The 16,343-nt window shown below is 43.0% G+C and overlaps 1 protein-coding gene across 1 annotated transcript in view; it reads right to left on the bottom strand.

Moving 5' to 3' along the window:
• LOC127659834 (probable carboxypeptidase X1) overlaps positions 1–16,343 on the bottom strand; it is a 45,513-nt gene that overhangs the window by 14,662 nt on the left and 14,508 nt on the right. Inside the window, exon 7 of the mRNA XM_052149781.1 lies at positions 9,412–9,535. Coding sequence (XP_052005741.1) covers positions 9,412–9,535 — 124 coding nt within the window. The remainder of the gene's footprint in view (positions 1–9,411; positions 9,536–16,343) is intronic.

Raw genomic sequence — 16,343 nt, forward strand, 5'->3', positions numbered from 1 at the left:
AAACAAACAACAACAAAAAGGAAAAAAATTAATAAACAGTTTTCCAAATTAGAAATTGTTCTTAGGTATTGCTGAACCTCTGAATTAAAAATGAAAACGAATGGTTTATAACCACCATACTTAAATTTATGAATACTAACTTTGCCAACAAAAGCAGAAAATGAATCAAATAATATTCCTTATGAAGAGATATGTCATAGATAAAAAAAACGAATAAAACATTTTCAAAACAAAGTTGAAAGCTGGGAATAATATGATCTCTAACAATCTTGCAGAAATCAGACCAAAAACAAGTCGACTAGGGACAACTCCAAAATAAATTAAATGTTTCCGCCTGCAGACCAAAAAAATGTACAGAATATATCGACATCACAATTAAATCTCTCTACAAGAAAATAATTAGTGAGGTAGTACTTATAAATAAGTTTGAAGGAAATTTCTTTGATTTTATTTGTGATTAAATATTTATGGGTAATTTCCAGCCACACCCTGTGTCAGACATGCTTGTGTAGTGTCTCAGGTGTGTTGCATCATAAACATAAAATGTTTAGGTCACTGTGTCAAGTTAAATATAGTTTAACACTCAATCTTTAAACACATCTTGAGATCCCTTAGTTCGCATTTGTTCTCCTTCAAGTGTTTTGAACGCAAGAACTTGTTGTTCTGCCTACTGAAGTTTTTTCTTCACTGTATAAACTGTGCGTCGCTCATTCAACTGAAACTTCACTTACTGCCCTCTGGAGTAAACAGGTGGTACTACAAGCTTGGATTTCTCAGGAATCTTCCTTATTATGGTCCGGGGGGCATTGCGATTAAATGCGTAAATTTGTTTAACGCGTTATTTTTTGTAACATAAATCGCACTGAATTAACGTGTTAAATCTAAATATTTATATAATTGCTATCACTACTATAGATATAGCAATCTATTTTCCAACAGCTACCCTTTGCACTAGATAGTTGGTATCGGCAATGTCCTTTAAAAAAGAAAACAAACATCAATTGGCCATTAACATCATCATTAACTCTCTAAAGATCTCAACACATTCACCATGGCAAAAGTGCCACACGTTTACTTTTCATTGTATAGTGTCTCATCTGAAATTGTACAAATTCTGCAGAATTTTCTATGAAAACAAGAACCATGTAACTGAGATGCATCTGTGCATATCTGACCACAATTGGCTCATTAATTTCTACAAATATTGATTTGGCTTGAACCACCCCACTCTATCTGACTAACAGTTGACCCATTCAGTCTCAGCAATCTGGCTCTCGTTAGCACCACTGAGAAAATATCATCCATTCCTCTCAAAGTGGAGGAGTTTCCAGAGAACTGAAGGAACTAACTGAACTTTGACCCCTCCATTCAGACCACAGCAAAGATTTGACATTGATAAATGTAGACTGGAACAGTGTTGGGGATCAACTAAATTTTCAGTCGCATAACATCAGCTTAGCTCTTTTCAAAACAGTGCAGCTTTTCCTGAAAAAAAGCAACTTTGGACAAAACCCGCCCCCCCAAAAAACACAATATATTGCATGCAGCTTTACATACAAACGAGTCAATCAAACTTAAACCGTACCAGCAATCTCTCTCAAATGAAACGTTTGAATGTTATTTATTCTACTTACAGGCTCATTCAAAGGTTCACTGTTTCAAGGCCCTACATTTTAATGTATACAGTGCCTTGCGAAAGTATTCGGCCCCCTTGAACTTTTCGACCTTTTGCCACATTTCAGGCTTCAAACATAAAGATATAAAACTGTAATTTTTTGTGAAGAATCAACAACAAGTGGGACACAATCATGAAGTGGAACGAAATTTATTGGATATTTCAAACTTTTTAACAAATAAAAACTGAAAATTTGAGGTGCAAAATTATTCAGCCCCTTTACTTTCAGTGCAGCAAACTATCTCCAGAAGTTCAGTGAGGATCTCTGAATGATCCAATGTTGACCTAAATGACTAATGATGATAAATAGAATCCACCTGTGTGTAATCAAGTCTCCGTATAAATGCACCTGCTCTGTGATAGTCTCAGAGGTCCGTTTAAAGCACAGAGAGCATCATGAAGAACAAGGAACACACCAGGCAGGTCCGAGATACTGTTGTGGAGAAGTTTAAAGCCAGATTTGGATACAGAAAGATTTCCCAAGCTTTAAACATCCCAAGGAGCACTGTGCAAGCGATAATATTGAAATGGAAGGAGTATCAGACCACTGCAAATCTACCAAGACCCGGCCGTCCCTCTAAACTTTCAGCTCATACAAGGAGAAGACTGATCAGAGATGCAGCCAAGAGGCCCATGATCACTCTGGATGAACTGCAGAGATCTACAGCTGAGGTGGGAGACTCTGTCCATAGGACAACAATCAGTCGTATACTGCACAAAATTGATGGGAAGATGGATGGAGCCAAATACAGGACCATTCTGGAAGAAAACCTGATGGAGTCTGCAAAAGACCTGAGACTGGGATGGAGATTTGTCTTCCAACAAGACAATGATCCAAAACATAAAGCAAAATCTACAATGGAATGGTTCACAAATAAACATATCCAGGTGTTAGAATGGCCAAGTCAAAGTCCAGACCTGAATCCAATCGAGAATCTGTGGAAAGAACTGAAAACTGCTGTTCACAAATGCTCTCCATCCAACCTCACTGAGCTCGAGCTGTTTTGCAAGGAGGAATGGGCAAAAATTTCAGTCTCTCGATGTGCAAAACTGATAGAGACATACCCCAAGCGACTTACAGCTGTAATCGCAGCAAAAGGAGGCGCTACAAAGTATTAACTTAAGGTGGCTGAATAATTTTGCACGCCCAATTTTTTAGTTTTTTATTTGTTAAAAAAGTTTGAAATATCCAATAAATTTCATTCCACTTCATGATTGTGTCCCACTTGTTGTTGATTCTTCACAAAAAATTACAGTTTTATATCTTTATGTTTGAAGCCTGAAATGTGGCAAAAGGTCGAAAAGTTCAAGGGGGCCGAATACTTTCGCAAGGCACTGTAAATATAAATTGTGTATTATGGTTTATGTTCCCCTTCTGTCACTCTCTCAACGTTGTGTCAATCTAGTGACACTAGGGGTCCCTCTTGGGAGCCCCAAACACCTCCAATCTTTGAGAAAAGCCCAATGAGAATTGGCGAGTGGAATTTGCATGCCACTCCCCTGGACATACGGATATAAAAGGAGCTGGAATGCGGCCAGTCATTCAGATCACTATCAGAGCAGAGTATGCCCCTGGGTGCTTCGACATTGCTAAGAGAGTATATATATCTGACAAGAGAGTATATTTTCTCTATTAGAGCAAAACACATTGACGTGAACGTCTTTTTAAAGATGCCTTTCTGTCTTTGTGTAGTTCCTGGATGCGGTTGTTATCTCTCCACCTCCGACGGCCACTGCCGCTGCTTCATGTGTCTGGACAGCTCCAGCTGCCCTCCGCCTTCTACCTACGGGTACGAGGCCGGCTCGGCTGGCGCTGGAGGCGATTTGGGGATTTCAATGGGCGCCATCTTGCTGGGTAAACCCCCGTAGACCTCACAGCCAGCTTAACGTCTCTTTCGGAGCCCGCGAGCAGGATGAGTCCTCGATCGCTGCATCATGGAGCGCGCCTAGGCTGCCACTTTCGGGTCTGCCCGCCCAATCTGAGGCCCACGGCTAAATGATTGGTTCCTGGGTTTGGGGCACTGCTCACAGCCTCGCCCCCACCACCCCCTGGTCCCTTTTTCCTGGAAGTGCATGACGAACTAATGAGGTCGTGGAGGACACCTTTTTCTCAGTTCGTCCGCTCCCACTAACCTCGATGGCGGCTGGACAGGCTGCCTCCGCTCTGCATGCCGTGGCCCTCCAGCAAATACACCATGCTAAGGCACTGAAAGAGCTGCACATGGGTAGTCCTGATCCTGATATGATGCAGGAGCTGCACTCGACGACCGACCTTGCTCTCAGTGCCACGTAGGTAACAGCGTGAGCACTCGGGCAGGCAATGTCCACCTTGGTGGTCCAGGAGCGCCACCTATGGCTGGATCTGGTCGACATGAGGGACGCTGACAAGGTTCACTTTCTCAACTTGGCCATCTCCCAGATCTGCCTATGTGGCGACACCGTCGAGGACTTTACCCAGCAGTTCTCGGCGGTGAAAAAGCAGACTGAGGCAATACAACACATCTTGCCAGCATGGCTCAAGATTCTATACACCATCTGCTCGCCGAGGGTGCCCCCCTGTGGCGGCGAAAGCCCAGGAGGCTCCGCCACAGCCTGTGCCCAGTCCTAGGCCCCAGTGTAGAGCCCCCTGCAGGAAGCGGATGCCTCACGGCCTGGCACTAGGACCCAGAGGAAGGTTCCTAAGCACCCCTGAGACAGACGACCCAGGGAGCAAGACATCCACCAGAACCCTGGAGCTGGTGTCAAGACCACTCTGTCCCCTGCTGGAGGTCCGGGAGTTAAATCTTGTGTTCCCTTTTGTTTTGTGTTCGCCACACCCTGAACAGGCTGTGGTACCCACATTTTCAAAGAGCGGTGTACACATAAACACAGCCGGTGTTTATGTCTGCCGTTATCATGGCAACTGGACACTGAGACCACTTCAGGACTGGCTTCAGACTCGAGTCACGAGATGGGCACGGTGCCACGGCACACATCGCGTGGTCATGCGTTCCCCCAAGTAAGCCTACTTGCAAAGACCCTGTGCAAGGTCAGGGAGGACGAGGAACAAGTCACCCTCATGGCCCCCATACGGGCCCACTCAGACTTGGTTCTCGGCCCTCACACTCCTCACGACAGCACTTCCCTGGCAAATTGCCCTGAGGAAGGACCTCCTCTCTCAGGGACAGGGCACCATCTGGCACCCATGCTCAGACCTCTGGAATCTCCATGTCTGGCCCCTCGACGGCCCACAGAAGATTTAAGTGGCCTAACACTGGCAGTGGTAGACAAAGCCAAAGTTCCCTCTATGAGGCAGATATTTGCTCTGAAGTGGCGTTTGTTTGCAAAATGGTGTTCTTCCTGAGGGAGATGCACAGTCGGTCAGTGCTTTCCCTCCTGCGGGAGAGGCTGGTTGGGCGGCTGTCCCCCTCCACCTTGAAGGTGTATGTGGCCGCTATAGCGGCGCACCACGACACGATGGTTAGTCTTTGAGGAAGCGCAACCTGATCATCAGGTTCCTCAGAGGTGCCCGGAGGCAGAATCCTCTTAGGCCACGCCTCTTACCCAAATGGGATCCCTCTGTGGTCCTCCTGGGCGTTCAGAGAGCCCCTGATTGCGCTCACCTCCATCAAGAGGGTTGAGGACCTGCAAGCGTTTTCTCTCAGCGACACTTGTCTGGAGTTCGGTTCGGTAGATTCTCATGTGATCCTGAGACCCCGACTGGGCTATGTGCACAAGGTGGTGAGCCTACAAGCGAAGCTGCCCCGGAGGAGGCAGACCTAGCCTTATCGTTCCTGTGTCCAGTGCATGCTTTGCACCCCTATTTCGATCGCACGCAGAGCTCTAGATGCTCTAGATGCTCTGAGCTGCTTTTTGTCTGCTTTGGCAGACAGAGGAAAGGGAATGCTCTCTCCTAACAGAAGCTTGCCCACTGGATCATGAATGCCATCATGCTGGCATACCAGGCCAGGCCGTGCCCGCCCCTTTGGGAATACGAGCCCACTCTACGAGGAGTCTGGCATACTCGTGGGCACTGCCCTGTGGCACCTTTCTAGCAGACATCTGCAGGGTAGCGGGCTGGGCAACTCCCAATATATTCGAGACTTTTTGGTCTCTGGGTTGAGCTGGTGTCGTCCAGTGCATTTTCAGGTATGAACAGGGAAGGTTACAGGACAGCTGGCCGGGTAATCCAAATGCGTACAGTGCCTTTCCCCTCCGTGAGGTGAAGACATGCACTTCTTTCCCATGCGAGTTCATGAACCCACGAACCCTGGATACCCTGTGGCTTGCGAATTCGGTGGAGGAGTTCGCAGCCAGACCCACTACAGGTACTACTATGCCCTGTACTGGGATAGGTGCTCCACAGGTGCAGACTACTCTGGGAGCCCCCTGTGATGTATTCTCTGTGGTACAGTCTCCCTGTCGACAGACCCACGTCTCCCTTGGGCAGAGCTTTCTCTGCCCGTTTCCATGTACGGTGGATGAGCCCACGTGTCGTATTGCCACGTTACCTCCCCTTTGGGCAGGATGTGGTCTCCGCGGGGTCTTAGATTGGAGCTGTTTGCAGCTCCCAAGAACGACCCCTAGTGTCACTACATCGACACAACTTCTCATTCCTTCCATCATTTACAACAGTAACCGAGATATTATATTTAGTGTAAATGTATCTGTTCAAGTTGAACGGTGAACCCAGTATAATTAGCGGCATAAGTGTAGCATCATGCAAAAACAGATGTTCTGTGTTACCGATGTCAATGCAAAATTAGTGCATTTATTCTCTGAGTGAAAGTGTCCAATTACAAGGGGATTACTGAGATAAAGTGAGTAACATTCAGGTGGTAAATTATAAATTATACTTGTAAATGTGCATCCAGTACCATATGTAGAATACATTTCTGTAAAGACTGATATGAACTCTGATAGAGTACATCTGATGTCAATGTACATAATTTTAAACATATTTTTAAAATTACTATTTCTTTGTTTCTACTCAGATGTAAAAGTGAAAGTGGACATTTATACTAAAAACTACTTAAATATTTATTTGTTTCTCAACCATACCTATCATATTGCTTTTGAAGACATGGATTTAGCCATTGGAGTCTTATGGATTTATTTTATTATGTTTTTATGTGCTTTTTGGACCTTCTGATTTCTTAGAACATTTTCATTTTTGATTAAAACTCATCAACTAATATAGTAGCCTTTAGTTTAACAAGAAGTTGCTTAAGAAAGTTCATGTACCCTAAAATCGAACCCATTCTGCTGAATAACTGCCAAGCGACCTCTCCCATCAGACATTTTTGCATCATTTGCAACAAATGCAACAAATGTTCCTATTCCCTGAAAATTATTAATGAAATAAGTGTCATGACAAATCTCACCAGTCTCTGTGACAGCTCTAGACTCTGTAAACAGCACACAAATATGTGTCTGTGGGCCGCAGGAAATTATGCTTTCGACCTGTCAATAATTTAGCACGTTTTCATAGTATTGTAGTTGCAGCTAAATTTTGAGGCATAATGCCATTTTTATGCCATGTTGCTCATTGTCAGTTGAGGGTGCTATTTTGCTGCTGTTGTTTTTAACAACCATATCTGCTCACAATAAAGCTTTTGGTATCTTTGGAGTTCGAGATTTTGGATTTTGGCTAATCCAGCGGCTCAGACTCGTGGAATTAGAACTGCTGAAATCGCTTACAGCACCTTTAAGCCATGATCACCTTTACCTTTGATACTTACAAAAATCAAGAGTTCATGGCAAATTTGTCACAAACTTGCATTTTCACATGCAAATGAGCTTTGTGGCAAACTTGTGGCAAATTGTCCATTGTAGCCAAAGATTTGCTGCACGACAGGTTCACCACTACAGGTGAAAAGCTGCAAACTTCTGGCAAACATTTGCGGTGAATCTCAAAATCATATGCATGTGAAAAATGAGTGGCAAAGGTAGTGGGTTGCACAAGCTACCTCTGAGACACGGGTTATGGTCTCATGGAAACCATAAAGTAATCGCATTCACATAAACAATGGTAAGTGTGATTGTGAGGTTGCATTTTTCATTAAATAAGGTTTAGGGCTGGGTTTTGGTTTAGGGAGTAGTTTGTAAAATATGCATTCCTGTTGACCGTATTTTGGACAACAAAATTGGGTAAACTCAAAAAGGGGAGGTGTTTTAAGCATTTTTTTTAATTTTTATGGAATGGCGCAGAAAACGTTCCTTCTCACTGAAAGATATCATTGAAAAAGTGTCCTGAGACATCTTACCCAATATAATTAGTGGCGTAGGTGCAGCATCACGCAAAAACAGAAATTCTGTGTAACCGATGTCAATGCAAAAATGCACTATTCACAGTCAGACACAATCAGATTTTCCTATGGGTTTTTATAATGGTTTTTGAACTTATGTGTAAAATAAGGTCTGGGGTTAACATTACTTGACGGTTCATGAACGGTTTGATCCACAACAAAAATTATACACTTTCATACCTCCAACGTGAATTATGAAATGCACGACAGCTTCAAAATTCATTTTTGAATTATGACTGTGTGTAATTTATGTTGTAGAGCAAAACCTCTATTCAAGTTGAAGTAACGTTTATCACTTTATTTTATTTACATTTATGATATAATTTTACTCATAAATTTAAAAACCCCATTATAAAAACCCATAGGAAACTCTCAAGGGAACCCATGGCAATTAGACTTCCCGGCTGCCCACAAATTGACTAAACAGCTCTTGAGCAAACTTTAAACTTTAACAAATTTAAAATAATACAACTTTTTTTAGTTAAATTATTAGTTAGTTAAAGATTACTCAGTTGCATTTGATGGAAATTTGTTATACCAATTCTTTTTTTATTAGTGTACATTATTTATTAGCTTGACATGCTACAGTGCTACAAAGTAGCTTCTCCAACATAAGTCTGATTCGCATGAAGCATACAACCAAAACAATGATGCATAATGATGCATTCATCATCCTCAAATATTGAGGATGTCTCTTTTCCATTTGCCTTTTGGTCAGTTTTGTAAATTATGTGTCTTGTAACACTAGAGCACATGAATGCATTATTATTCCTTTGAAACGACTGTGTACTCGTTAAATAAACACATGCAAGTGAGATTAAGCGATCTATTTCCTGAGACTCGAGTGTTGTATATTGGCATTTTTCCACTGTGCCCGGAGATACATTTTCTATTAAAAAGAACCACCAAATACTTTGATCCACTTGAGAAAAGCTTTGATTTTAAAACACAGTGTGAGGTTATTTCTTCCCACTTTCATTTCTCTAGATGTGTTTATCTGAGGTCTGCCGCCACAGTTCTCTGCGATGGCATCTCTGGCTCCAGCCCGCATTATGAGAGCTGGCAAAAAATACGTAAACCACTGCCAGAGCTGGCAACCTGTCTCACTGCAAAACCAATACCTGCATCACTGGCCAATGCAAACACAAGAGCAGCCCAGTGTAAACGGACAGTGCAAATGAGAGAGGGAGAGTAGATTTGTTGGTCTATATTCAAACTCACTATAAAACAAAACACAGATAACACCAGAGATTAATAGATCACCCTGGTGCTTACGTTGTAAAAGTATTGTTTGATGACATTAATCTCCTATAACTTGAGTGGATCAGTGCCATTGGCCTCAAATTCTCTTGCAAAACAAAAGTTAACTGTTAAGTTGGTACCGAAAAGAGGTATAATTTCAATGGATTTTGAAAGCAGGCTAAAGAAACAGGCTGGGCTCAGACTCACCCAGCTCGTGTTTTCCTGGATTGTCTGAAATTTCCATCACATACAGTTTAAGGCCTATGTAACTTTTTCCAATGCTGTAAATGCGGGTGATATCTGGGCACATCTCATTCACAGACTTCATGAGCTGAAAGAAAGGAAGAAAAGGTTTGCATTCATCTCACACATTCAACAAAGCATTCACTGCCCCATTGATATGTCAAAACAAATGGTAATTCAGGGTTCCCACTATTTTCAAGGCACAATTTTCCAGTGGACATTTTATGTGCCCAATAGGTGTAATACTGAAGCAAAAACACACAGGAGGTCATGATGCTGTGGTTATTGGATGTTTATTTTTATTCCGTATTCGACAGTTTACTTAAATTGTATTATAAAAACGGTGTCTAATCAAATTCATTAATTAAAACTTTAATTAAACAAAAATATAATGATTTTAATTAATAATAATAATAATAATAATAATAATAATAATTATTATTATTATTTTTTACATAACATTGCATTCTTTTTTATCAAATGAAGTGCTTTTATACAAAATTCAAAACACTAGAGTTTTGTTTTATCACATGAAGGCCTGCACAACAGAACGTCACAGATGTGAGCTATTGCTTTAATACAACATTATTTAACTATAGTAAACATTACTACACAGTTGTAATACATTTTTGTCTTTTTTCTTCTCCATTTCACATGTCCACTTAAATCGAGATTTTATTTTTGGCATTTACGTATTAAAATTAATTTACATCCTGAGGTAAGCAGTAAAGGCCACATCACCACACTTATCACCTTGTGGTATGAGTTTATTCGTAAAAAAATCAGCGGTCCAACCATCAATATTGTCTAAATTTTACAATTTAAATGTCGATTTAATAATAATTTTATTTGTAGATAACTCAACAGCATTGTTAGAATGAAATTAAAAACATAATTTGCAAGATATCAATACTTAAACTATTTTGTCGGAGCAAAGTAGAGGTGAAATCATCGGTACAGCCTTGGTTGGTGAAATCATTAGATGCACTTGTGGCCGGGCTATAAATAGATGCGTCACCAGCATGTCGTCAGATAATTTTTCTGAAGAGCAGTCCTGGGGCATCCCAGTGCAGCAAAGAAGCGCAGCATCTCGTTCCGCCTTTTTCAGGGAAAGAGGTTTACACTACGTTACCCGAGACATTCCCTTTACAAAAAGCTTCACTATGATGCTGCGCTGAGAAAAGCGCTTTGGGAATGAGAATACCCACGCCGCCGCACTGTGGCTGTCTGGACCCCCTACGGTTGTGTAGAAAGCTCACAAGAACGCGAGAGGTCTCAGACATGAGCTTGAGATGTCGACTCAAGGACATAAGAGCCCGGAGTAGCATGAACATCCAAACTATAAAATCTGATGAATGTGTGCGGAGAAGACTAGCCTGCCGCATCATAAACTTGCTGCAGAGGGACCCCTCTAGACAAGGCTTTAGAGGAGACGACCCCTCTGGTAGAGTGAGCCCTGAAACCTACTGGCGAAGCTTGACAGCGCTCCTTGTAGGCCAGGGCAATAGCATCCCTCACCCAATGCGACATAGTCTACTTGGTGGCGGCCGCCCCCCTGTTGCGGTTCCCATGGCAGATTAATAATTGCCCTGATTTACGCCACTGGCTAGTGCGGTGGATGTAAGTCTGAAGGGCACGGACTGGACAAAGTCTGTGAAGTCTCTCCTGCTCTGGCGTTACAAACGGCGGGGAGCAGAAAGCTTTGAGAGTTGCAGGGCATATGCCAGCTGACAGTTCTTCCATAACAAAATTGGCGCTATCAGTAAGAGGCAAGACCCTTGCTGGCGAACTCTGGCCAAGACTCCCGGGAGCAGAGAAACTGGGGCAAAAACGCAAACAGACACATTCTGGGCCCTGTATGCGCTATCACGTCCAGACCCAGGTGGGGGGCTGGTTGACTCAGAGAGAAGTAGGGGGGACATTGCGCTGTCTGTTAGGTGGTGAAGAGGTCCACCTCTGCCCTGTGAAATCTCACCCAGATTTGTTTCACTACCTCGGGGTGGAGTTTCCACTCCCCCGTCGGTATCTTCTGTCTGGACAGTAAATCTGCTCCCACATTCAGGCATCCAGGGATATAAACAGCCCTGAGTGACAGGAGCTTGCCCTGGGCCCAAAGGAGAATCCGACATGCCAGAAAATTCAGCTGACGTGAACGTGGACCTCCTTGATGGTTTATGTAAGAGACTACTGCTGTATTGTCCACCCGCACCAAGACATGGCAGCCTCTGGAGGAAGTATTTCAGGGCCAGAAATACAGCCATCAACTTGCGACAGTTAATGTGACAATCGAGCTGATGACCCTCCCATTCCCCTTGAGCTGGACGACCACTTAAGACCCCTACCCAGCCCGTCAGGGAGGCGTCTGTCGTTAGCAACCCGCAATGACACGATGCACCTAGCATGGGACCCAGGGTCTGAACCACATAGAAAGGGAACGAAGCGCTCGGCGCGTAACCCTTATTTGTCTAAGGGGACTGCCCTTGGGTGAAATCCCCTGGCTTTTAGCCACAGCTGAAACGGTCTCATGTGCAGAAGGTCCCAAGGGATCACCATAGACGCAGACGCCATGAGACCTAGATTCGTTGATACTGATGAACAGTGCAAACTTGACCTGCCTGACTTTGCTTAGGGAGTTCTGAATGGGAATGATTAGAGCGGGAGACAACTGTGCCCGCATGGTGATCGAATTCCACATAACTCCCAGAAAGGTAATTTCCTGGGTGGGAGAGAGAACACTCTTTTTGACATTGAGTCTCAGACCCAGAGAAACCAGATGTGCTAATACAATATCCCTGAGCTGAACTGACAGTTCTTGGAACTGCGCTAGTATCAGTCAGTCGTCTATGTTATTCAGAATGTGGATGCCCTGGAGTCGCAAAGGAGCCAGTGCTGCATCCATGCATTTCGTGAATGTGTGGGTTAATAGGGCTAGGCTGAAAGGAGGAGAAAAGCAGAATTTCTATCAGCAGAATTTCTATCAGCAGAATTTCTATCATTTGGCTGGTCTCGATCGATCGAGACCAGCCAAATGTGATGTTGGGCTTGTGACACGATCGTTTTGACAATTAGCATCTTGGACTTGAACACCCTGACTGAGCAGTTCAAGCCTTGAAGATCTAAGGTCGGACGCAACCCCCCACCCTTCTTGGGAACCAGGAAGTATTTGCTGTAATAACCTGACTCTTTATCTGGAAGGGGAATACATTCTATGGCCCCTTAGACCAAGAGATTTTGCAGTTCTTTCCACAGTAGACATGCCTGCTTCGGTTTACAGTAGTGGGGACCATGCCGTTGACACACGGAGGGCGGCGAGCGAATTCAATTCTGTAGCCATTCTCTACTGTTCTTAGGACCCACATAGAAATACCTGGCAGAAGTTCCCACGCTGCCAGGTTCTCTGAGATGGGTATTAATTTTGACACTTCCTGTTGAGGGGATATCGAGTGTTCCGCGTCCTGGACTAAGGCAGGAAACAACGGTACAACCAACTTTTCATTGGAAGCCTCTAAACTCCCGAAACACCAGAGGCGGCAGGAATGGAGAGGTTTCGTGGAGGTACCGCGAGGGCCGAAGTGGATGATACACGCGCCCCGTCCTGAGAAGGGCTACCCCCACAAAAAACCATCAGGGTTTTTCCCTTTTAGAAATAACTGCCCTGAGGTCTTGCTTTGGGGGCTGCTGAGGGCGAGGTACCCCAGTCTTTACGAGGGGGAGTACGGTTCGCCACGCTTTGTTTTTGAGCCTCCTGTCTAGAAGGACCGGGGCTATATTCATAGCGTCACCAAATAAACCAGAAGGCGAAACTGGGGCATCGGGAAGGAAAGTTTTTGTCTTTGTTTTTGATGCCTGATAAGTTAAGCCATAAGTGTCTCTCCGTGCTGACCAAAGCAGACATAGGCCGGCCAATGGTGCGGGCCGTCTGCTTGGTCGTGCAGAGAGACAGGTCCGTGGCTCGACGAAGCTCAGAGAAAGCCTCTTCGTCGAGCATGGTGCCCACACTCAGGTCCTTCAACAGATTAGCCTAGTACCCCTGTAACACTGCCATAGTGTGCAGGGTAGTACCAGCCTGACCTGCTGCCTGATAAGCCTTCCCCACAAGCGTGGAGATGGTCATGCACAGCTTTGTGGGGAGAGTGGGTCTCTTTAGCGATGATGCCAAGCCAGGTGAGAGATAACCTGCAAGTGTCTCTTCTACCGGCGGCATCACCGAATACCCCAGGGCTTCAGCACCCACGATAGTTCAATATGTCACCGTCGAGGGCACGAAGACATGGGAAGTATAAGTATTCCTCCATGAATGAGAATACTTGTTATGGAAGTAATAGAGAAAAAGGAAGGGACTGATATAGTGTTCCCTTCCCTTATTTTATTTATTTATTTTGGCCACCAGACAGAAATTTGTCTTCTTGTTTGGAGTTTTTTTTGGGGGGGTCTGATGTTAGCTGCTTTATTATTGTGCATGGCACGTACATAGATTCAGCGTCCCCCTCGTAAACCGAAGAGGCGCCAAGGTGCGCTTCAGGCTTATGAGAAGGATCAGCTGGATCTGGGGAGAGAGCGAGGGAAAGGGACGAACCCGTCTCTCGCTCCTCAACCAGATCCATGAGAGAGCCTTACGAATGAAGTGTGGGCGCTGACTCCCGGAAGCAAGCGAGGCGAACGTGAAGCATTTTGCCCGAAAGCAGATCGCAATGCTCGCACCCGCCCCGCTCCAACGCGAGAGCAGCATGCTCTTCCCCCAAACAAACAAAGCAAAAATGATGTGTGTCCCTCTTGGTCATAGAGCGTAAACAAAGGAACACGCATCGTTTGCTCCGACTTTCAGTTATTCTCTTTTTTTTTTTTTTTTTAAGAAAGAAGAGAAAGGAGAAAAGGTTCACTGTGCACTGCCTAACTAATTCTAACTCCTAACAGAGGAAAGAAAGTTTGACAGGCTTGTGAAACACACACACACACACACACACACACACACAGAATGGCTCTGAAGAAAAAGGATCTGACGACACGCTGGTGACGCATCTATTTATAGCCCGGCCACAGGTGCATCTAATGATTTCACCAACCGAGGCTATAAATTCCAGTCAATGTTCATTGACGTGTTACACACATATTCACAGCTGGTCACACATACGTAGGATGTTCCCAAAGCGCTTTTCTCAGCGCAGCATCATAGTGAAGCTTTTTGTAAAGGGAACATTAATTTTTGTATTTGACACCTATCCCAAGTCCCAATTATTACCTTGGTTTTTTTTTGTTCGTTTTTTTACATATAACAAAAACCTTGTTAGCGACACATTCAAACAGTTTCATTATATTAAAATAATGTCCAGGACAAATCATTTTCCAGGAAATGTTATTTTTCTCATGTTCCACAAATTTTCCATGACTGGAAAAATTCATTGCAAGATTTCAGGTTTTCCAGGATGCTCGGGAACCCTGTAATTCATCTTTAAAACAAACCCAGGATGCAGGAATTAAGAATATACTTAATCATTCCTGTATTTATCTTTCTGTGTGCTTTTTGTTAAATGCCCACAGGAATGTGTTAATGTAGACATGTTGCGTAACAGCGGTCAGACTGACCACATGTGAAGTGCAAGGCAGTGCTCACATACTGGTGTGACAAAACCTGGAAAAGTGTTTATTTCCACGGCTTTCAGATCTTGTTCTCTTTAGACTGAAATACTTTTTCTGTCAATCAAACTGGCTAGTGAGCAGCCGATCTCCTCAAAGAGCAATTTTCAATAGAAAATACTTGGTTAACATGAAATCAAAATTGATCCCACGTTGTAAAAAGTGGATTTTTTGCAGCTGTTACCTTATGGACTGGGTTCCCATTATTTTCAAGGCACAATTTTCAAAGACATTTCCAGGAAATGTTATGCACCCAACGGGTTTAATATTTAAACAAAAACACATGAGAGGTCATGATGTTTATTGTGATTATTGGATGGTTATTTTTTCTGAATTCCGAATTTGACAGTTTAATAAAATTGGATAAAACTGGTGTCTAATCAAATTAATGAATCAAACCTTTAATCAAATAAAAAAAATATAATTTGATTTAATTTTTCAAAATAACTTTGCACTATTTAAAAAAAAATCATTACATTCCTATACAGTAGCAATAAACAGCATTTCTGTCTTTTTCCCAATTTCATGTGTACATTTAAATACAGCTTTTATTTTGCCGTTTCTGTGCGTTTTTGATTGTAGTTCCTCACCTCCGGATAAGCAGGTCACTACCTGGCCCAGTGTGATTATTAAACCCTAAAAAGCTGTAATTTAATCAAATAAATATATAGCCCATGCACTTCAGAGCGCTCTGCTCTCTGTCATGCACTACACAAACATAGAGCGTGCGTGATGATCATGATGAGGTTTTTTTCATTTACGCATTCATTTTGAAGCTCACAGATTTATTTATTGAATTAAATTGTAGCTTTTTGCAGTTTAATAATCACAATTGGACATATCATGATTTAAATTTGATTAATTGTACTTTCAAACATTAATTTTCATCTTAAATATGTAAAATTTGGTCAAATTCTGTTTCATAATTTGTATCATTTTTATAAATGGATTCTATGTTTCCGTCCGTGTTTTTCACATTCTTCAATGAATCATTTATTATGTATACATGTAACAAAAATCTTGAGACACAGTCAAACAGTTTTACAATGCTAAAATATTTTCCAGGACATGTGATTATTTTCCAGGACATTTAAGTTCTCATTTTCCATGACTTTTCCATGACTAGAAAACTGCATTGAAAAATGCCAGGTTTTCCAGGATGTTTTCTAACGAGTTATTTTAGGTACATTGAAGTTAATGACAAAATGTTTTTTGCAGTGAATGTAAGGCGGTGGGTGCCAAGCTGTCTGGATTCAGTGAGC

This window comes from Xyrauchen texanus, chromosome 19 (assembly GCF_025860055.1).
Source record: "Xyrauchen texanus isolate HMW12.3.18 chromosome 19, RBS_HiC_50CHRs, whole genome shotgun sequence".
NCBI classification, from domain to species: Eukaryota; Metazoa; Chordata; class Actinopteri; order Cypriniformes; family Catostomidae; genus Xyrauchen; species Xyrauchen texanus.